General features: G+C 40.8%; 2 protein-coding genes across 3 annotated transcripts in view; one reads left to right on the top strand and one right to left on the bottom strand.

The window, feature by feature from the left end:
• WBP4 (WW domain binding protein 4) overlaps positions 1–8,911 on the bottom strand; it is a 40,106-nt gene extending 31,195 nt beyond the window's left edge. Inside the window, exons 1-5 of one of the 2 annotated variants that reach the window (XM_082435848.1) lie at positions 8,776–8,911; positions 7,719–7,791; positions 5,206–5,268; positions 4,993–5,116; positions 817–984 (exon numbers count right to left, since the gene is read on the bottom strand). In XM_082435848.1, the coding sequence (XP_082291974.1) occupies positions 817–984; positions 4,993–5,116; positions 5,206–5,268; positions 7,719–7,791; positions 8,776–8,777 (430 nt within the window). In that variant the 5' untranslated portion in view covers positions 8,778–8,911. Of the gene's footprint in view, positions 1–816; positions 985–4,992; positions 5,117–5,205; positions 5,269–7,718; positions 7,792–8,350; positions 8,565–8,775 lie in introns of those variants that run through there. The other variant, XM_082435849.1, reaches the window with a different exon arrangement.
• Positions 8,912–9,445: 534 nt separating this feature from the next.
• ELF1 (E74 like ETS transcription factor 1) overlaps positions 9,446–22,480 on the top strand; it is a 104,740-nt gene continuing 91,705 nt past the window's right edge. The window contains exon 1 of the mRNA XM_082435831.1: positions 9,446–9,584. The gene's annotated coding sequence lies outside the window, so the exon portion shown is untranslated. The remainder of the gene's footprint in view (positions 9,585–22,480) is intronic.

The raw sequence follows: 22,480 nt of genomic DNA, 5'->3' as shown, positions 1-22,480 counted from the left end.
CTCTTAAAGATTTCTTGGAATTCAGGCTTGATAAATTTTGACATCTTGGGGCAGGAGAGAGTGAGAGATGGGATGAATGACTCCAAAGAGGAATAAGATGAAGAATGCAGGAATTAAAAACAAATATTGCTGAGAGCAAGAGTATATAAAGTAGGATGGTGAACAAAGGCAGCAAGGAATAGGCACCAGAAGGGAGAAAAAATGTAATTAATAAATAATTTCTATGTAAATTTGAGAAAGACTTATAATCCCTAGCATACAATTATTTATGGTTCACTGCTGAACAACAACACGCACTTCACTTACGGCTCAGTGCAAACTCTGAGATTGTTACTATTTCTATGTTGTCAAAAACTGACTGTGATTCTGGAGATCTTAATAATTACCATAATACTGGTAGCCCAAGGTTTTCTTCGTGATTAACTCTCTAATCTCATTTCCTACCTTCCTGACCATTCTTACCTTTTCTTCTACCCATTCCTTTAATATATGTACCACCCACCCTTTCTACTTCTTGTTCTCTTCTTTCTCCTTGTGATCTCATACACTCCTAAAAGTTAAAATATTTACAAAGTTTTATTGAGAAAATATAAAGCTATAATTTATTTGTAAGGAACCCACTATTAAGTCTTTAATTATGACCTTGAGTCACTATGAGAAGGGTACCTTTTTAAAGGGCACATAATTTTTTTACCAGTGGCAAAAACGTAAAGTTAGTCTTTCACTGTTTAAACGTTCCAATATTAACTAAAAGTCCTAACACAAAACAAACTGTCAGTTATCACTCTCTACTATTTTTATGCCTAAATGACTTACCTCCTGTGATAAGATCATAATAGTAATGGTAACCCTCAGAGGTTATGCCTTCTACCCATCTGCCCTTTGAAGGGTCTTTTTTCTTTTTCTTCTTTTCTTTCTGCTGATTTGATGCAGAGGTGGGTGGGATAGTGCTGGTTACTGGTGACACGCTTGGATCTGAAATTTCTGAAGAAAGATGAGAGAAGGGTGAAGTAGCTGATGTAAATTTTTTTTCCTGTTATAAAACACTAATAATTTTATTCCAATTAAAAGCTTGACAAGGGCTTCCCTGGTGGCGCTGTGGTTGAGAATCTGACTGCCAATGCAAGGGGACACAGGTTCAAGCCCTGGTCTGGGAAGATCCCACATGCCGCAGAGCAACTAGGCCCGTGAGCCACAACTACTGAGCCTGCGCGTCTGGAGCCTGTGCTCCGCAACAAGAGTGGCCACGACAGTGAGAGGCCCGCACACCGCGATGAAGAGTGGCCCCTGCTCGCCACAACTAGAGAAAGCCCTTGCACAGAAATGAAGACCCAACACACCCAAAAATAAATAAATTAATTAATTTAAAAAAAAAAAAAAAGCTTGACAAGATTCTTTTGGGAACTTGACACGTTATTACAAAGCCTATTTAGAAAGCTAAACATGCAAGAATATAAGAATATTCTGGAGAATTATAAAAAGAAGTGATAAGGGGAATCTAGTCCTACTAGATATTAAACATTCTGAAACTCTGATTAAACAACCAATAGTGTAAAACTGATCCAGAAGTAGACAAACATATGACTGAAACACAATAGTACAGAAACAGTTCCAACTGCATATTTCTGGTATTTCTTATTAGAGAAAAAAAAATAGTTTAACAAACGATGTTGGACTGACTGGTTAATTATTTGGAAAAAAGTAAATTTATTCTCCACTCCCTGATCCTCCCATGTTTTTACATCAATATAAATTTCAGATCAAAGATATTTACCAAAAAAACCAAAAAAATGTTAAATTTGACTGCATAGAAATTCAAATATTTGGTATGGCAAAATTAAAAACAACAAAAAAAAACATAAGACAGACAAATGATAAATCTTTACAACAAATATGACAGAGGATTAATGTTCCTAACAAAGATCCCTTACAAATCTAACATTCTAACACAAAAATGGGCAAAAAGTACAAAGGTACTTTAACACTTACTTCACTAATATCCAAAGAAATGCAAATACATACAATTTTTTTTGCATTAGGTCAATAATACTGAAAAGAATGACCAAATCCACAGTTAGTCAGTATGATCTATCGGATATTTACATGGGTATAAAAAATGGGTAGTTTTTATGGCTTTGCTTTTTTCCAAAGGAATAATTAGTTATTCCCAACATCAGTTAATAAAATAATTTTATTTCTAGAAAAAGTATAAATCAGCCCAACATTTGTGGAGACAGCTTGATTTCATCAGTCAGTATACAAAATATATTTACACTTTAAATCTGCAATCTCACTTCTAGAAACCGAGCCTACAGAGATAAATGTGAAAACATGCCTACACAAGGGTGCTCACTGAAACATGCTTCCTAACAGTAAAAAACTCCAAGGAACCTAAATGTTAATCAGGAAGAGACTCGTTACATGAATTATGGCATTTTAATGGCATCCTATTATGGCATTTTATACCCTTTATTGAACACTTGTTACAAGTGGTCATAGTAATGAGCAATTCATACCGTTATGTTACTTAATTGTAGTAAAAATCGAAAGTCGTATCACTAGCAAGAGGCGATTCTGGTTGACCCCAAAGCTTGTGTTTCTAAACGCTGTAGCCACTAAAAATAATGTGTATCTTTAATTATTTAAAAGAAAAGACGTATTTGACGTATCATTTAGGGAAGAAATAAAACAACCCCCAAACAGACCACAGCATAAAATGTACAGTATAACTTTATTAAAAAAATTCTGAAGATGTCTGGAGAAATCTTAAAAGCAGCTAGTTTTAAAAACTCTTTTCTTTGCCTATACTGTTGCACTTTTAAAGGAATACATATTCTATTTAGAAAACAAGGCTATGAAAAACATTTGATAGGAAAAATCCAATTAAATATAAAACACTAAGATTTATTTGCTCATAGGGCAGCATAATAGAATCTCTCTATCTACCTAATTGATGAGATGAATTTTCAACTACGTCTTTAATTCCGCAGGAATGCCTACAATCCTTTTTCCCCTTAAAATGAACATAAAGCTTTACCCTTGTAGAAATACTACTACCCCCGCCTTTTAACTAATAATGTCCAGGATATTTTAAAAGTCTGGTCACGGACTTCCCCGGTGGTGCAGTGGTTAAGAATCCGCCTGCCAATGCAGGGGACAGGGGTTTGATCCTTGGTCTGGGAAGATCCCACATGCCACGGAGCAACTAAGCCTGTGTGCCACAGCTACTGAGCCCATGCTCTCCAGCCCATGAGCCACAACTACTGAGCCCACATGCCACAACTACTGAAGCCCGTGAGCCCTAGGGCCCACGTGTCACAACTACTGAGCCCGCGTGCTACAACTACTGAAGCCCGCGCTCCTAGAGCCCGTGCTCCGCAACAAGAGAAGCCACCACAATGAGAAGTCCTTGCATTTTAACGAAAAGTAGCCCCCGCTCGCCGCAACCAGAGAAAGCCTGTGTGCAGCAACGAAGACCCAACGCATCCAAAAAAGAAGTCTGGGCACAACTGTTCTTATCTGATGAGGGCAATGCCAATTAACTTAACTGTTACTCTGCTTAAAAAGTTAATCGAAAGCAGTTTTTGTTAGAAAGTAAAGAATACCATTCCATGTTGACTACTGCAACCATTATGCAAGATCAACAACTGAGATCTGGTTTCAGGATGATGGATTTGTCATGGAAGAAATGCTTTATAGAAAGTTACCAACTTAAAGTCTAAATTCAGTGACAAGATAGATACACTCCACTTAAATAATGCCTTTTATCTGGAACTGAGTTATCCTCACACCCTCAAATTATCTACCTTCCTGCTGGCGAGCATGTGGTAAAATGGGAGCCTTCATACACTGCTGGTGAGAATGTAAACTGGTTCAACCACAGAGGAAAAAAATACGGAGGTTCTTCAGAAAATTAAAAAATAGGTCTACCATACCATCCACCAATTTACGTCTGGGTATATACCCAAAGGAAATGAGACTGGATTATGAAGAGATATATACATATTGCAGCATTATCATAGCTAAGTTATTCATAGATAAGATAGGAAACAGCCTAAATGCCCATCAACAGATAAGTGGATAAAAAAAGATGTGGCATATACATACACACAATTCAGCCATGAGAAGGGAGGATACCGTGCCATTTGCGACAACATGGATGAACCCTGAGCACATCATGCTAAGTGAAATAAGCCAGATACGGAAAGACAAATACTGTATGGTATCACCTATATGTGGAATCTAAAGAAGTCAAACTTGTAAAAGACAGAGCAAAATAGGGGATGGGGGGGGGGTGGAGGCATAAGACTGATGTTGTTTAAGGGTACAAAATTGCAATGAATAGTAAATGAGCCAGAAGTCTAATGAACAGTATAATGAATATAGACAATGATATCATACTATAATTATGTAATATGATAAATATTGCTACAATGGCAATCCCATTACAATAAATGTATCAAAGTAACACACAATGTTACATACATGTCCAATATATTCAATAAAAAAATTAAAAAGTAAAAAAAAAAAATCTACCTTCTAGTAGTAAAGTCACTTAATTTGTCCACACAAGGTTAATTCACTATAATTCAATTATATAAATAAACATGATTCATAGTTTTGACCATATAGATAAAGTGAACGGGGGTTATAATGCAAGGCCAATTTTTTAAATGAATAGATCCATTTAGCCAAATAATTAGAATACATAAAAACTCAAGTGTCTTGGAAATGAACCGCTGACCTAAGATAGAGCGAGGACTAGGAAACCCCAAGAGTAACACAGTTGTTGTGAATGGAGGTATTGAAAGATGAAGATTTAAAAGCAAAACAAAAGTGCACGAGCAAAAGTCCCACAGTCTAAATAGGGTTGTGATGTACAGGCAAAGCACTAAGAGTATACCGAGTATATAACCTCTGTATGGAAACAATAAGAGCTCACTTAGCATGACCTCTGATGTTACTTTTAAAACATGCTGACTCCTTTTTTACCTGACTCTAACCCAAGCCTTTTCAAATCCTCTTGGTATGCTTTCAGGGCAGCTGCCTCCATTGCAGCAAACTCCTTTGATAACTTTTCTTCTTCCTTTGCCTTATCCAGGCTTTTCTGTTTAATCTGCATAAGACACATATAAAAGTGAAAGCTAGGTAAAGGGCTGATATTTACATAGAGAAATTGGCAAAGAAAGAAACAAACTAGATTACCTCACTGATCCTCTTTGCCACATTTTCCTTATGATTCTTTCCTCTTTCATGAAATTCAATGCTCTTGAAGATTAAAAAAAAAAAGAAAATACAAAGGAAAACTACACATCATAATGTTCACAGCAAAGTAACAGTAAATAAAGATATGGAACATAACAAAATTGAATTACAATTGGCAGAAAAGATAAAAATAATTCTAATGCAAATTGGTCCTTTTTATCAAATGATGCTAAGGAACTAAACCACATTATTTATTATTATGCCCTCTGACTAGGTTTCCTTTGGTGCTTAAAATAAACTATGATGACCATATTAATAGAGAAATATACAAGGTACCCTTGATGACTAATCTAGTGAATATGATTGTAAAGAGGACTCAAACAAGACATGAAGCCAGAGGAGGAGTGGAAAAAAATCTTAACTTCAAGAAACACCTCTCAACATAAAATGTCAAAACCGGCGAGTCTCTAGAATTTGTACTGCTCTACTTGCCACAGTAGGTAAAAGACACAGAGAATAAACAATGATTCTTAGAACCTTATTCCGCCAAATTGCGAGAAAAGTAGATGTTAAAAAATTCCTCCTAAGTTTTAAACAAATACTATTACTATGTGGTAATGGTACAAAATGTAAAACTTCTTTGCAGGGCAATTTGGCACTATCTGTCAAAATTAGGCTGCTGTAATAGAGAACAAAGAAGCTCCTTATATACTGATGATGAAAGAGCTCCAGGATATGGTGTCCAATTTTTAAAAAAAACCAACTGTGATGCACAACAGTGTAAACAGCATGCTACCTTCTATGCATGCTGGAATCAGAACCTATATCTATATGCCTATAGAAACAATGGACGGAAAGACAAGAAAATTTAAAAAGTGGTAACCTATGAGGAATGATGGTAAATGGATGGATGGGGACAGAGTCGGTGAGTGAATGCTATTACCTATTTAACAGCCAGAATGCTCCCTAAATTACAAATGTGTTGTTGTATACAATAAGAAATTTCTGGTTAACTTTTCAAAATAAGTTTTGTCAATCAATTCTTATCTAACACATTTGCTGATTATTCTAAAGTACTGCTGTGAATTCCTCTTTGAAGTGTGACTTCATAAAGCAAATATCCATCCTCTATTTTTCATGTTCGTTTCCTAAAGTTGGTTATACTACACAAAGAATATTTAAGGCCTGTTCAAAAACAAATTAATTTTGTTTCTAGTTAAAGATTAAATCAACGTATATCAGCAGTTCAAGAAGAAGAAGAAGAAGAAACACTATCCCAGAGGGAATTATTTACTCTAGATCGGCGGTCCCCAAACTTTTTGGCACCAGGGACCAGTTTCGTGGAAGACAATTTTTCCCTGGGGTGGGGGTGGGTGGTGTTGGTTCAGGCGGTAATGTGAGCAATGGGGAGCGGCTGTAAATACAGATGAAGCTTCGCTCGCTCCCCCGCCACTCACCTCCTGCTGTGGAGCCTGGTTCCTAACAGGCCATGGACCAGTACCATAGAGGCCTGGGGGTTGGGGACCCCTGCTCTAGATAACTCAAAAACTTCACTGAATTGCTTGGATACTTCCAGGGAGAGACTCTCAGTGATTTGTGTAGCTTTTAAAATTTGTGGCATTTTTTTTTTTTTTTTTGTAAGGATGGCTAAGTCAAACAAAATAGTCAAGAACTTTAGCAACTATTCAAAAAGACAGAAAAAAAGCAAGACAAAACTGAAAAGAAAAAATCCTTAAACTCTTTGCAGATAATAGTAATAAATGTCTATCAAAGAAACATAACACTGTTAAAGATGGGGCTACTATTCTTCTGTGCATCCCACTCTACCAAGTAATAAGGATATGAATATACATTTAAAAGATACCCTACCGCTTATGTACTATGTACATAGAGTATGACATGCATGAGATGGGGGAAAAAAACAAAAATCAATGGTGCTTTTTGTTTCACGTCTTAAAAGCTGAATTTGGACTAAGACATACAGTAATAATGTGCTTAAAGGTTCCTATTTTCATATTCCATGACAAAGGTAACGATGTTCTTTCAAATTTAAGCATTTAGAGATATAAAGCTCTGCATCAAACATATTTAACTATCTCTAGAGCAGAAAACATACAAGAAAAAGTACAATAATGTCGTTTCTTTCTACATATTAAGGGTTTTGTGCTTTTACTTTTCTTTGTATATGACAACATTACAAACAGCACCATCATAACGTAGGTGTTTCATAAACATTAATGCGATTACCCACGCAATGTCCAGTTCCTGAATGTGACTGAAGGGCCATAGAGAAATAATTTGGCTTAGTACATAATCAAATTTGGGCTGATGAAAAAGAAGAAGGCTCACAGCTTTCCTACAAGGAATGAAAAGACAACAAAAATTGTTCGATGTTTTGAAAAATCAAGAGCAATGTATATGAAAGTGTTTTGTAAGCTCCGAGTTTAGATCAAAAAGGAACATTTCACATGAATACAACATTATGAGAATCTTTAATACAGGAATTATCATACAGGCCTATTGTCCGCTATCCAGCACTTGCAGTAATCACAGAATTTCTTTGGTTGGGACTTCCAGTAGTCCGCCCTGGAAAAGCAAAAACAAGTTTAAGTTTATTTACAATTTAAAAAGGTAAATTTTTGCATGATTTACAACTTCTTAAAGAGTCTGAAATATAAGCCTCTGCTACTGAATCTTGACTTGTTACACACAGCACCCTGCTTTATTATTTAACTGACGGAAATCAGTCAACTGAAATTCTGTTGCCAGTAGAGTGGAAAAAGTCCGCACCAGATTTAAAACGCCCTTAAACAAAATAGCTTTTTAAAAAAATGCCTCACTGTCATCGGTGTGAAGAAATAAGGAACATCTTGGAGAAGATTATCTATTCTTTCCATTCCTTCCTGGCATTTTTGTAGATTACTGTTAATTGAAACATGAAGAAACTCATAAAGTTCACTTTAAATCAAGTTATTTCTACCCAAAGAACAAAGCATAAGACACCTCTGGTGAGAGACTGTGGTTCCTCTGAGACTATCAGTTAATACAGTTTGTTCTTGAGCCTCATGGCAAAAGAGAGTTGGAAAAACCAAAGGATCTCTCGGCCGGCAAGACCAAAAAATAAAGAATAAATTCATAGGCTAACCAAGGCTGGCCGCTTCTAGTAGGCAGAGGAGGCAGCGGTGGCCACAGCCCAACCCTACAATTTCACAATACCCCACGGTTCAAGCGCTACGGAAACCAGAAGGATGCTCGCGGCCCCCGACCGTGTAGGTGGCGGGAGCGCTCCGTCGCTTTGCGGCGGCCGTCCACCTCCAGGGGCCGCCAGCCTCCCTCCCAGAGCCCGTGCTCCAGGCCCCCAGGGCGCTCCGCGGGGTAGCATCCCCACCCCGCCCAGAAAACCGGCCCCGCCTGTCCGCTGCCGGCCCCGAGCGAGTTAAAGGAGCGTCCGTCACGCCCCCCGGCCGAGGGCGGGGGGAGAGGGGTGGTGGCGGAGCGAGAGACCCGGAGGGGGAAAGGGCCGCCCGGAGAAACAAGACCTCGTTGTTTAGAGCCTGAGACCCGACTCACATGACAGGACCAGCCGCTCCGCGGGTCGCTCCGGGCCCGGCTGAGGCTCGCGTTCCCCACGCGGGGCGAGTCGGAGCCCAGCTCACTGCGAGGCCCACCGCAGCCTCCGAGCCCGGACACCTCCCTTCTTCCCCAGGACCAGTGTTCCACGGTTCCCAACTACGGGTGCCCAGACGACTCAATCCGCGTTCGAAATTTCCTCTCCTTCCCCTCCCCCTCCAGGGGCGGTACTCCCGGCTCCGGAGAGGTGGGGTTGCTATAAACGGGTTGAGGTCACCGAGAAGGGGCGAAAGCGCGACGGGACCTGAGCTGAGGGACGAGAAGCTCAAGCCTCACGTCCCCGCGTCATCCCGCCTTCTCTCTTTTTCCCTGAGATCCAGAACCTCCACCCTTCTTCTAGGCTCGCTGGCTCGTGGCCGAGGAGCTCGCGCGCCGCCTCCGCCCCGAATGCAAACAGCTGTTCCCAGAGACGTCGCCGCCCTCAACTTTGCCAACTAGTCCGCACGCACTTTGACCAGCAGAGCAGCCCGGACCTGTAGGCTGGGGGCCGTTGGCGGAGTTAAAAAAAAAAGAGGTGAAACAGCTGGTTTCGGAGCCGAGAGTCTCTTGGCTTGGCCTCAGAACTTTCCTGAGGCGGCGGAGCGACCCAGCCCCGCCCCCCGGACGCCCGCGCGCTCGGGTCGGGCGCGTTCCCTGGCTCGCGAGCGCGTGGGCAGCGGCGGTAGCGACTCGGGTGGCGCAGAGGCGGCGGCGGCTGGAGTGGCTGTGGGCGGTGGAGCTGGGGAAGCGGCGGCGTTTGCGCTTGTCAGGTGAGTCACCGCAGCCATCTCAGCAGCACTTCCCATATGGTCTAGCGGTTAGGATTCCTGGTTTTCACCCAGGCGGCCCGGGTTCGACTCCCGGTATGGGAACGCTGTAACCATTTTTAGAAATGGACAGGGGGGACTAACTCATTTTTATTTCCAGTGGCTTTGGCTCTTTTTTCCGCCCCCTACCCCAGGTGATTTCGTGGAAAACGCGCGTTAGAGTAGTTGTTAGTGACGCCGTGAACTGGGCTGCGGCTTTGGGAGACACGAGTGCCGCGCCGGGCGGGCTGGAGGAGTGAGTGCATTCGGGGTTCCTCTGCTCCTGCGGGGCTGAGCGGCGGGGAAGGAGTTTCACTTTCCCTGGGGCCGCCCTCCGGCCCCCGGCCGTCCCTTTCGAAGCGCTCGGGAGGTGATGATTAACTCTGGCCTCGGCTTATCTGCCCTCAATGCTCCCCTCGGGCCCACACCCTCCTCCTTGGCCGGCCCCTTCTGACGGTCCCAAGCGAAGCGGGGCGTGTTGCCCCCTGCCCTCGGCGCCCGGGAGCCCGCGCCCGGCTTGGAGCCCTGTTGTCTCGGCCGGGTGTTGACTAGAAACACCCCCGACACAAAGCAGCCCCCTGGCGGGGGAGGGGGGGCGCGGGGAGGCGCCGGGGGCGGTCCGGAGATCCTCGGTGCCCGCGGGTGCGCTCTCCCGACCGCGCAGCTGCCCGCGGCAGCCCGATTGGCCGCGTGTCCACCCCGGGCTCCCGCGGCGCCCGAGCCCCGCCCCGAGGCCGGCCTGCGAGGTCATCCCAACTTGACATCGGGGGCGCCGGCCGTAGTTCTCAGAAAGTACCCCAGACTCCGGAGCCACAGACTTGAGTGTTTCTGCTCGGGAAGGCCTCTGGGGAAGGGCGTCCGTCCCGTTCTCCGCCCACGCCTTGCCCCCCCCCGCCCCCCCAGCCAAAATACACACACGCTGTGGAGAAGAAAAATACCACTAGGATGAGATGTCTTTAAAGAAGAAATGTGACTTTCCAAGAGCGTCTAACGTTTTGAGCGCCGCGGATAGAAAATCCTGGGGTGGAGGTGGGGCTCGGAAGAGAGAAAATTGGCCCGAGACTGGGGAGGGGATGTTATAACAAAGTTTCACTGTATTTTTAAATATAGAAGCCCTGTGTTTATTACAAAGAAGGGGCAGCTGTGTCAGCAGCATGTGAGCTGTAAATGAAACAAAAGCGTTATCTTAAATGCAAGCTGAAATTAGAAAATGGGGTGAGCTCTAATGTTTAGTCTGTTGGGCCTCCGGGAACAAATGAAGAAGGAAAAAGTGGCTCTTGTGGACGGGTCTCTGGTCAGTGCCATTACGGAGAGCAGAAGAATTCGTTGTTAGTATGTGCCTTCCCAAACTGTGCTTGATAGTTTTAACTGCACAGTGAATTTAGAAATAATCTGTTAATGTGGACGGTATGATTAAGGATGAATTACGTTCACATTGTAAATAAACTTCCACAACTAAAAGTGTTTTAGATCATCTTCATTAGTTCAAATATTTGAACGTTTTCTCTACACCAAGCATCATCAGATACTCTTGGAAGTTAACTGATGTTCAGGTTCTTCATGTTAGGAGGTTGTGGAGAGAATCCTGAATGGAGTCATATTTTGGCCCTTTTGATTAGCTGTTTGACCTTGTGGTAGATCTTTCACCTTCTCTGTGCTCTGGGTTTAAAGCCAAAAATTCTTGATAATACATACCACTCACAAATTGAGAGCTAAAAGAATTGTTGAGCAATTCTTGTGTCGTTAGTAAGAGTGGAAAAGTTTCATTTAAATAGAGGATTGTGTCATTGTTCAGAAACCATTTACTAAAGAATTAGGCCTGAGTTTGGAAGGAAGGAAAGATCCTTCTGCCTTAATTGCCTTCAGAAGAGCTTCAATCTTGACCTCGCATTTTCTGACGACTTGGTATCAAATTGTGCTAAAATGGATGTGATTTTCAACTGAGCACCCGGTATAATTTCAAATAGCTTTATATATATTTGAGGGTATGCTGAGAGGAGTAGTTTGGTGATAATATCTCTGTCCAAGACATAGACATATATTGTTGTGTACCAGGCACAATTGGCTAGGGCAGCATCTGAGTTGCAGAATTCCTTCAAGAGCACATAGGTGAGAAGTCACTTCTACTCAGGGAAGAGGACTAGAGACCAGACAAGGAAGGGAGAGTGTTTGCCCTGGACCTTGAAGAACGGGTTGGATTTCTCCTGGTGGGGAATGTGTATCAGAAAGCTGAGGTTGGGGCAACAAGTGTGAGGCTGGCTAGTAGCCTGGCTGGGTGGGAGCACACAGTGCCTGGAGGGAGAGCCCTGGGGATCAAGTTGGGATAGTAAAAAGGGAATTTTAACTGGATAAATTCTGACGAGGTAACAAGTTGTTTTATGGCATTTATGTCACTAGACTTTTTAAAACATTTTTCGTCTCTTTGAAGAAACTAAATATAGCATAATATGTGAAAAATTCTTGTTTTTTTTTTTTATGAGTCAAACAATATAGAAACATGTAGACTATTTTGTGCCCATGGGTTTTGTGTTTAGCAATTAGATATTAATTTTTAACCAATGGAGTGGAGAAAATCAATTAACATTTAAAAGAATGAAATCTAGGTTTAGATTATGAGAATGATCTGCAACGATATTCTTGCTGGAAATCGTCTAAGACAGAGCTGCTAGTTACTGTTGGTGAAGCATACACCTTAAATTGGTCAGGACTAGGTGATAAGTTTGTAAGGATTCATTCATACGCTTGTGCCTTGCTTCCAAAACGCCATTGGTAGGCGTTTTATGTGTTCTCTCTTGAGCCACAAAATAAAGTGATACTAAATGAGTGGTGTGGATTACGCAAATAGTCTCTTTACTATTTGTTACTATTAGGTGCAGCTAGAAGATGTACGACAGTTCAGTAAACGTTTGCATAGATGAACACCTGTACGTAAAGAAATACAAGGGATGGGAAAATGACGATGGCATTTTAAAATCCAAAGACTTTACCGTGGTCTCTGAGCCTAACATTGTCTAGCCTCTGCTTGGCTCCCCAATGCCACCTCCTCCCTCCTCTCCCTCTTCATTGTACTTTAGCTGCACTGACTTCTTGCTTTTTGTTCCTTGAATGTGCCATACTGGTTCTTTTCTCAGTCTTATGTCTTGCTGTTTCCACTGCCTGCAGTATTCCCCCTCCAGCTCTGCACATCTCACTCCTGTCAACGTTACCTTATCAGAGAGGCCTTTCTGTGTACCCTCACTAGAGACTCCCTTTTCTGTTTACTGTCTGGTTACTTTATGCTGTTTTATTTTCTTCTTTTTCTTATCTGAAATAAACATGTTTGTTCCTGTTTATTTCTTGTCTTATTCTACTAGAATATAAGTTCCATGAGGGTAAGGATACTGTGTAGTGAGATCACTCTTGTTCTGTAAGAGTCAAACAGTAATGAAGAAGTTGGTACCATCATAGGTTGCTGGGGGAAATGTAAAATGGTGCAGCTACTTTGGGAAACTGTTTGGCACTTCCCTCAAAATCTTAAATATAGAGTTGCCATGTGACCCAGCAGTTCCACTCCTAGGTATATACCCAAGACAAATTAAAACATGTCCACACAAGAACTTGTACACAATTGTTTATAGCAGCATTCATAAGCAGAAAGTGGAAACAACCCTAATGTCTGTCAACTGAGGAATGAATGAATAGAATGCGGTGTATCCATACAATCAAATATTATCTGGCAATAAAAAGGGATGAAGTACTGATATATATATACCACAGCGTGGATCAATCTCAAGAACATTATGCTAAACAAAAGAAGCCAGGTTCAAAAGACCACATTTTGTATGATTCCATTTATATGAAATGCCCAGAATAGACAAATCTGTAGAGAAAGAGGATAGATTATGGTTGCCTAGGATTGGCTGGGGTGGGGGAGGACGACACGGGGGATGGGAAGTGATTGCTAATGTAGGTACAAGGTTTCTTTTTTTTTTTTTTTTTTTAATTTTATTTATTTATTTATTTATGGCTGTGTTGGGTCTTCGTTTCTGTGCAAGGGCTTTCTCTAGTTGCGGCAAGTGGGGGCCACTCTTCATCGCGGTGCGCGGACCTGTCACTATCGCGGCCTCTCTTGTTGCGGAGCACAGGCTCCAGACGCGCAGGCTCAGCAATTGTGGCTCACGGGCCTAGTTGCTCCGTGGCATGTGGGATCTTCCCAGACCAGGGCACGAACCCGTGTCCCGTGCATTGGCAGGCAGATTCTCGACCACTGCGCCACCAGGGAAGCCCAAGGTTTCTTTTTAAGGTGATTAAAATGTCCTAAAATTACATTATGATGATTGTTGCACAACTCTGTAAATATACTAAAAAACATTGAATTCTACTCTGTGTGTGGGTGAACTTCATGGTATGTAAATTATATCTCAGCAAAACTGTTAAAAAAAGATCGAGGCAATCAAAAGATATAGAATATTTTGTCTACATTTTACGTTTATCATTTGTATATTAAATATTTAAAAATAATAATGGAATGATTTAACACTGCACCTCTAGCTCCTAGATAGTCCAGGAATATAGCAAGAGCTCAGTAAATAACAGACGAAGGAGGTTGAAGTATACAGATAATTATGATACAGTGCATAGTGTGATAAATGCTCAGAGGAGACTAAGCCAAGGGTTACACAGGTTTGAGGGTCTCTAAAATGTCACGTCTGGGTTTGTGCGAAGAGAATGGGGAAAGGCCTCTAGGAGGCAGCATTTGAGATTGGCTTGGAAGGCTGGTTATGCTTTGCTGGTGGAGATGATTGAGCGGGAGATAAGGCTATAAGAAGGAAGCAAGCAGGAGCAGAGGTCCCTAAACAGTTGCTAGCACATTTTGGCTGAGCTGAGAGTACAAATAGTATAGGAATGGACCAGTAGTAGTAGTAGTATAGTAGTATAGTGTAAGAGTGCAAGAATAGTCTACGGTCTGTAGCAGACAATGTCAGGGCTGGCAGATCTCCTCTGATGTCTTTTTATCATCCCCCCAACCCCTAGTGTGCTTCTGATGGCTCATACTTGGGAAGAGCTGTATCCCTTACCGGCAGAGAGCTGGAAGTACCTGGGGGTTTATCCCCCTTACCCTAATAGCTCTCAACCCGAGACTGTCCTGTCAGGAGAATATCTTTGGAGCAGGGACTTTGACTTTTCCCCTGTTCTGTATCATCAGCACTTGGAGCAGTGCTTGGCACTTGGTGAGCATTCAGAAAATATTTGAATGAATGAATGAATGAATGAATGAAAACCAGGGAGTTGCAAGGTATATTCAAAGTGAAGTTTATTTCCTAAATCCCCTTGACTCATGCAGAGCACTTAGATAGGAGATTTTGGAAGGTTCTGATTGTGAAGGTCCTTGAATTTTGGAGTAAGGAGTTTACTTAGCTAAAAGAAGGAATTTCTGGTAATATGGTAAGTTTTAATGAAATTAATTTGGCAGTAGTGTGCAGGATGAACTGGGGGATGGAAGGGTTGTGTCTGTGGTGTCCACACTGACCAGGGTTGGGGGGTCTTTTGTAGTACAGTAATAATCTAACAACTCTCCTTGCCTCTAGTGTCTCCCTAAATAGGGTGGTGGCAAAAGAATATAAAGGATTAGATAGAAGAGGTGCATTGAAGGAAAAATTTAAGATGTCAGGAGTAAATACTCCTCAAAGAAATAGGGAAGTTACGAAGCATAGATTTTTTTTGGAAAGGGCAGACAATTTTTGCGATTGTTGGTCAGACAGTAAATTATTATTGCCCACCTGTGTGTGTGTGTGTCTTTTTTCTTTTTGAACACTGAAATTGTACCTTGAATTCAGAGACAAAATTAAGACTGTGAGACTGCCACCCTGTGGACAATATAACTTAGAACTAAAATCCTCAAAAATTATAATAAAACTTGATCCGCTTGAAATTAACTATTATAGAACTGATTATGGTTCTTCCATATTGGTATATGTGGTTATGCTCATTAAATAGAAAGTTGAAATTAGTTTGTTTTTTGAACTTTTTCTGGGGCTTTTAAATAAACGGAATTTAAATGAAATCAGTAGCTTTAAAATGTTGCAAAGAAATTCAGGAATGCCTTTTAGATGGCATACTTCTTTCTCTAGAAATTTCATATCAAAGAGTGTGTTTTTTAAAACATGGTGGCATGTATGCCTGTTGTAAGGTGGTATTTTTTTTCTTGTATTGTATTTTTTATCCTGTTTTATACATATATCCTTGAGAGTTACATTTCTTGAAAAATAAGTGAGGACTTCCCTGGTGGCTCAGTGGTTAAGAATCGCCAGCCAATGCAGGAGACATGGGTTCAAGCCCTGGTCCTGGAAGATCCCACGTGCTGTGGAGCAACTAAGCCCGTGCACCACAACTACTGAGCCTGTGCTCTAGAGCCTGCAAGCCACAACTACTGAGCCCGCATGCCGCAACTACTGAAGCCCCCAGCCCTAGAGCCTGTGCTCCACAACAAGAGGAGCCACTGCAATGAGAAGCCAGTGCACCACAACAAAGAGTAGCTCACACTCACCGCAACTAGAGCAAGCCTGCGTGCAGCAACGAAGATGCAATGCAGCCAAAAATAAATAAATAAATAAATAATAATTTAAAAAAACTTGTTTTGAAGAAAACGTAGATGAATATTTAAAAAAGAGAAAAATATGTGAAAGTGTACCCCATCATTTTTTCCCTCCTAAGTGAAAGTGGCTTTCCCTTCCCATTTTTATAGAGTAGGATTTTATTGTTAGAAATTCGCCATGCTTTGAAGAATTGCCTTCATACAATTGCCTTGTATTTATGTAAATAACTTGGCTTTAATTATAGGTTATTTATTTAGAAGGGCAGTCTGCTCACAAATTAAACTGGTAAACTAGCTTGAATCAAAATGAAATGGTGGGTGTGAAAAAATTGTTTGCTCTCTGCAACTCAGGAAATGGTTCTGTCTAGAACTCTGCAGAATAAAACTTTCCCAGCAGATGAGCTGCTTACAGCCTAATGTTGTAAATGGCTTACACGCTTGTTTTCCCTGAGGAGCCTGGAGGGGTGGGGTCGCCATTTAGCGCTGGAAGTTTGTGTTAGCGGTAAAGCAGAAGTGGGCTGAAGCCTCATTCTGAGATCACAGTCATGCATCCTTTCTGAATGTGATATCCAGGATGAGGAAGAGAACGAATTGACGCATCTACTGAACCCCTACCCCCTTCACTTTAGGGACCTTATGTTTTGGTCATGGAGAGATTTTCAAATATAATGTTAATGATTTAAAATATTCAAATATTTCTCTGAGTTATTTTTCTCAAAAGTGTAGCATGACAAACATGATAATAGACTTTCAATATTAGGTTTTGTTTAACCTTTTCAAAGTAAGTAGATGAGATTGTGACTTTTCTGAACTATTTTTTCCTACATTTATATCTTATATTCCACAGTTGATGTATACTGTGTGATTTGAAGTAGACTATTAATGGTGAAAATGCAAATGCTTATCTAGGTCTGCAAGGTACATTGCCATATAAAAAACAGTATTATTGAGATACTGTTTAAGGAAAATAACTTTCAAAATACTTCATGGTCTATTTGCTCCTTTCCTAAGTATTGGGGTGAAGAGCCAATAAAATTAGAGGTATATTTCTGTTTTCTAACCTTCTTTAATGGTTTAATTATCATATCATTTTTAAAACTATGGAATGAACTTATATGAAGAAATTTTTAGTTTAATATTTAGCCTGCACTTAAACTTTGTTATCACGTGGTATCTGCCTTTTTAATGCTAGAATGGTGATTCTTTTAGGATTAATGGTAGTTAGTGTTCCCTTTTACTTTCTAAGCATGGGTTCATTTTCATAACTGTAAGTATAAAACATTTTGTTCTTTGAAAAATAATTCCAGCATAGATGACGTGAATTTTGATAATAACAATAACAACTGTCTCATGAGTTTTGCGTGTCTGTTGGGTGTGTGTTTACAAATCTTAATAGGTCTTTTATTTTAGAATGCAAACTATTCACTATTAAATAAATACCTTTGATTTGAACCTCTTTTTTGCCTTATTTTAGATGTCTAGGGAGGTACTTAGTGACTTCTAGATCCAGAGGGTCTTCTAGATAGTCTTAAATCTTTACTTGTAATTTAATCTTTTAATTTAAAGTTTCTTTTAGGTTCAAAATCCCAAGATCAGGATACATTTCTGATTTAGGATGTGTTGATATATTGCTTTGTGTGAAGCTTTTTATCTGTTTCCAGATTTAATTAAACACTTAATTCAAGTTTTCAAGGTTGTAATGGGATTTGTTTTGCCCCAGCTTTCCTAACATCTGTGCTTATCACTGATACCTCCTATGCCAAGGGACCCAGTGACCCTATTACCTGGGAAGGATGGGGCCCTGCCACTGAGTCATCCCCTGAGTAGGGCAGGCACTGACCCAGTCACAGAGCTGAAGTGGAAAGGAAGAGTATGATGGGAAGGGTCTGTCCCAGAAAACAGGTGGCAGGTAGGGGGAGGGGAAGCATCCTGATGGAAGGCCGAACATAGGCTTAAGGAATTCAAAACTTCATGCAGGCAGTTGGCATCAGGAAATTTCAGATATGAGTGGGAATGCCTTTTCATTATTTATTCTCCTTGTTCTTTTTGCCCTTTCACATGAACCACAATTTTTTTTTAATTAACTGAGTTATTTTTTTGGCTGCGTTAGGTCTTCATTGCTGTGCGTGGGCTTTCTCTAGTTGCGGCGAGTGGGGGCTACTCTGTTGCGGTGCACGGGCTTCTCATTGCAGTAGCTTCTCTTGTTGCGGAGCACGGGCTCTAGGAATGCGGGCTTCAGTAGTTGCAGCACGCGAGCTTAGTAGTTGTGGCTCGCGGGCTCTAGAGTGCTGACTCAGTAGTTGTGGTGCACGGGCTTAGTTGCTCCGCGGCATGTGGGATCTGCCTGGACGAGGGATCAAACCCATGTCCCCTGCATTGACAGGTGGATTCTTAACCACTGCGCCACCAGGGAAGTCCCCTGAACCACAATTTTATTGTCTCTTAAATCCTGCTTTGAAAGACTGTTTCTTCTTTTCTATTTTCAATACCTTCTAGAAGTGCCTTTTGCTAGTTCATGGAGCATATTTTAAGAGGGCTTTTTACAAGTTTGTAGGAAAAAGAAAGCACATAAAGTTTATATAAAAGCAAATCTGCCACCTCACACTCATTAGGATAGCTACTATCAAAAAAACCCCCAAAACAAAAAGCCAAATAACAAGAGTTGGTGAGGATTTGAGGAAATTAGAGCCCTTGTGTTCTGTTCATAGGAATGTAAAATGGTACAACCACTATGGAAAACAGTTTGGTGGTTCTTTGGAAAATTAGAAATAGAATTACCAAATGATCCAGCAATTCTATTTCTAGCTATATACCCCAAAGAGTTAAAAGCAGTCTCAAAGAGATGCTGTACACCCATGTTCTTAGTAGCATTATTTACAGTAGCGAAAAGGTGGAAGTAACCTAAGTGTCCATAAGTGGATAAATGGATAAACAAAATGTGGCGTACACTGACATGGGAATATTTTTCAGCCTTAAAGAGGAGAGAAATTCCGACACATGCTACAACATGAATGAACTTGGAGAACATTATGTGAAGTGAAATAAACCAGTCACAAAAAGACAAATACTGCCATGATTCCACTTACATGTGGTAACTAGAGTAGTCAGAATCATAGAGACAGCAATAGAATGTTGATTGCCAGGGGCTGGGGAGAGGAGGAATAGGGAGTCGTTTAATGGATACAGAGTTTCAGTTTTGCAAGATAAAATGAATTCTGCAGATTGGTTGCAAAACAATATGAATGTACTTGTTACTACTAAACTGTACACTTCAATGGTTAATTTTACCATAATTTTTTAAAAAGGCAAATTTGAATTTGTATTTGGATATGCAAATTGTAAGAGAGTAAAAAGCATCTGTAAGGAGATTGAAGTTACTTGATTTGGTCAATATTTAGATGCTTTGGATGTAACAACGAAAAAATCAGACAAGATCCTCATGAAGCCTACCTCTTAGTGGGAAAGATAGACATTGATTGAACAAGTAAAAAGTGTGTTTGAGTGTTATATGCAGAACAGGGAGACAACTAACAGAGTAGGTGGAAAGGCGGCTGTAGTGAAAAGGCTTCCCTAAGGAAATGACACTGAAGTGGGATTTGAAGGATGGGTAAGCACTGGCTAGGAGAAAGAGAGGGATGGAAAGTGATGGGAGGCTGAGGGAGTAGCATTATGCAAATGCTCCAAAGCAGGAAAGAAAGGGTATTATGCTTTGGGAAATGGAAGAAGGTGTGAGGGCTTAATGTGAAATGTGATGGGAGATGAGGATGGCAAGTATCAGACCATATAAGGCATTGTAGATCATGTTAAGGATTTTGAGTTTTACCTTAAACAGAGTGGTTAGACATTGCTGTGTTTCAAGCCAGGGAGTATGGAGGTGAAATGGAGTGGAAGTAAGAAAAAAAAAATGTGTCTTTTTATACAATGTACCCTTTAAATATAAATTACCTGCTTAATCTGGTGCTTGAGTGTCAGAAGGATAAGTGGTTCAGTTATGTTTATTCAGATGATATATTGGTTGCCAGTGTGGCCTGTTAATGTGGTAAGATGTACTTAAAGGGTGAATTTAAGGGAATTGTCAAGGGTAATTGAGTAGAGGCGATTTTTACCTTTATATTCTGACTTGTTAGTTGAAACCGTGGAAATGGATGAGTTTGCCAAAGGGAGAGTCTGGAGTGAAAAGAGGCTTTTCAACGGAATCTTTAGGACATCCAGTGTTTTAGTCATGAGATAGAGGAAGTGGGGCAGAGAAAGCTGAGGAAGAGTAGTGCAGCATTGGGGGAAAACCAGGAATGAGACTTATGAGTCTAACAAAACAAGTTCTGAAATTTAATTGGGTTTAGCCCAGTGTGGTCTTTGACCTTAGTTAGAACAGATTTAGTGGCATAGTACAGGCAGGATTAGATGAGATAGACGAGAATGAGTCAAAGAATGGGTGGGAAATGAAGAAATGGAGTATAGACAAATCTTTGAGGAAGGTTGGCTGTGAAGGGAGTGAGAAAGGATGGTAGAAGGGATTGAGGTGTATGTGACAGTTGGGGTGACAAATAACGGAAGTTTTTTTTTTTTTTTTAAAGAAAAGCTTGAATTAAGATAAAAATCTTCTTTAGATCTGTGAAATATTTGAAAAATGTATTACACACCTTGCTGATTCCCTATGTAGGATCTACTGAATACAGATGTGAACCCATTGACTTAATCTAGATATGGTATTGTGGGACTGTGTACATACAGGTGCAATCAGAGCTGCCTGGTGAGGTACAAAGGTCTGTTTGTCACTATACTAATTTCTGGTCATCTGGGCAGTAAATATTGCAGAATCCTGGGTTCACTTAAGACCAACTAATTTGAGTCTTTGGTGTAGGACTCAGAAGTGTGTGTGTGTGTGTGTGTATGTGTGTGTGTGTGTGTGTGTGTGTGTGTGTGTATGTCTTTAGATGATTCTCATGCATCTGTTCTGTGGACTGTCTTTGGAGATTCGTCCCAAGAATGTTTTACTTTGAAGTCTTCTGAATTCTTTTTTTTAAAAAAACACATTTATTTATTTATTTGTTTGTTTATTTTGGCTGCACCGGGTCTTAGTTGAGGCATGCAGGATCTTAGTTGCGGCATGCAAACTCTTAGTTGCGGCGTGCCTGCTGGATCTAGCTCCCCGACCAGGGATCGAACCGGGCCCCCTGCATTGGGAGGGCGAAGTCTTACCCACTGGACCACCAGGGAAGTCCCTGAATGCTTTTTAATAGCTCTATCATGAGGATTAAATGAGGTATGTATGTCAAGCACTTAGCAAGGACAGATTTTCATAATTTTGTCTGCCTGTATGATTGGAGTAGTGGTAAAGGGTTTTTGTTTTTTAGGATGAACCTAGCTTGATCTTTTTTCCTGAGGGTAATACACGTTCCCCGTAAGTCCTTCTTTAGCCACTTTTCATACTTCTTCCCTCCTCCCTGCCCTCTAAGGGCCATGGTGCTTCCTCCTATTGCCTTGCCTTTGTTTGCTCCTACAACTTCCTCTGCTGATAGTATTCTGCCCCAGACTTTTACATGACTGCCACCTTATCATTGAGTTCTCAAAGCAGCTGTCATGTTTTCTGAGAGGCCTTCCCTTATCTAAAGTAAGTTTTCTTGGTCACCCTTTGTCACTTTGTTGATTTCCTTCATATGTGGGCAGGGACTGTGTTCGAATTGTTTACTTGAGTCCACAGGTAAACTGACTATATCCTGAGTCTACAGAAGAGTGCCAGGCACCTAGAAGCTACTTAAATACCAAATAACACAGATGAATAATACAAATCATAAAAATTTTACTAATCGGCACAAGTACTGTTAGCTTTCAGTTGATCATTACTTCAGATACTGAAATGTGGACCATATGTGTATAAATGTTAACTGTGCAGTGATACATACTGTTTTCTAACTTGCATATTTCATGTAAATATATTGTGGAGTTTTTTTTTGGTACACATTTTATATAGATAATCATTCTTAACAGCTGAATAATATGGTACGCTCCGTATAATGAGATATGGTTTCTGTAACACCTAATTTATGTAACAGTTTGTTTTCAATTTTTTACTATTTTGAACAATGGTACTGAATTTCTCTCTTTATCTTTGTATATGTTATTTGTTTTGTTAGAATAAATTACTGAGACTGAAAAGGTACATAAAGACCTTTTGGGGACTTTCCTGGTGGTCCAGTAGTTAAGAATCCGCCTTCCAATGCATGGGATGCGGGTTTGAGCCTTGGTCGTGGAACTAAGATCCCACATGCCGCAGGGCAACTAAGCC

This window comes from Balaenoptera physalus (assembly GCF_965194825.1).
Source record: "Balaenoptera physalus genome assembly, chromosome: 18".
In the NCBI taxonomy this organism is placed as follows: Eukaryota; Metazoa; Chordata; class Mammalia; order Artiodactyla; family Balaenopteridae; genus Balaenoptera; species Balaenoptera physalus.
The sequence above is the reverse complement of the archived record's forward strand: the minus strand, read 5'-3'. Positions and strand labels throughout refer to the sequence as shown.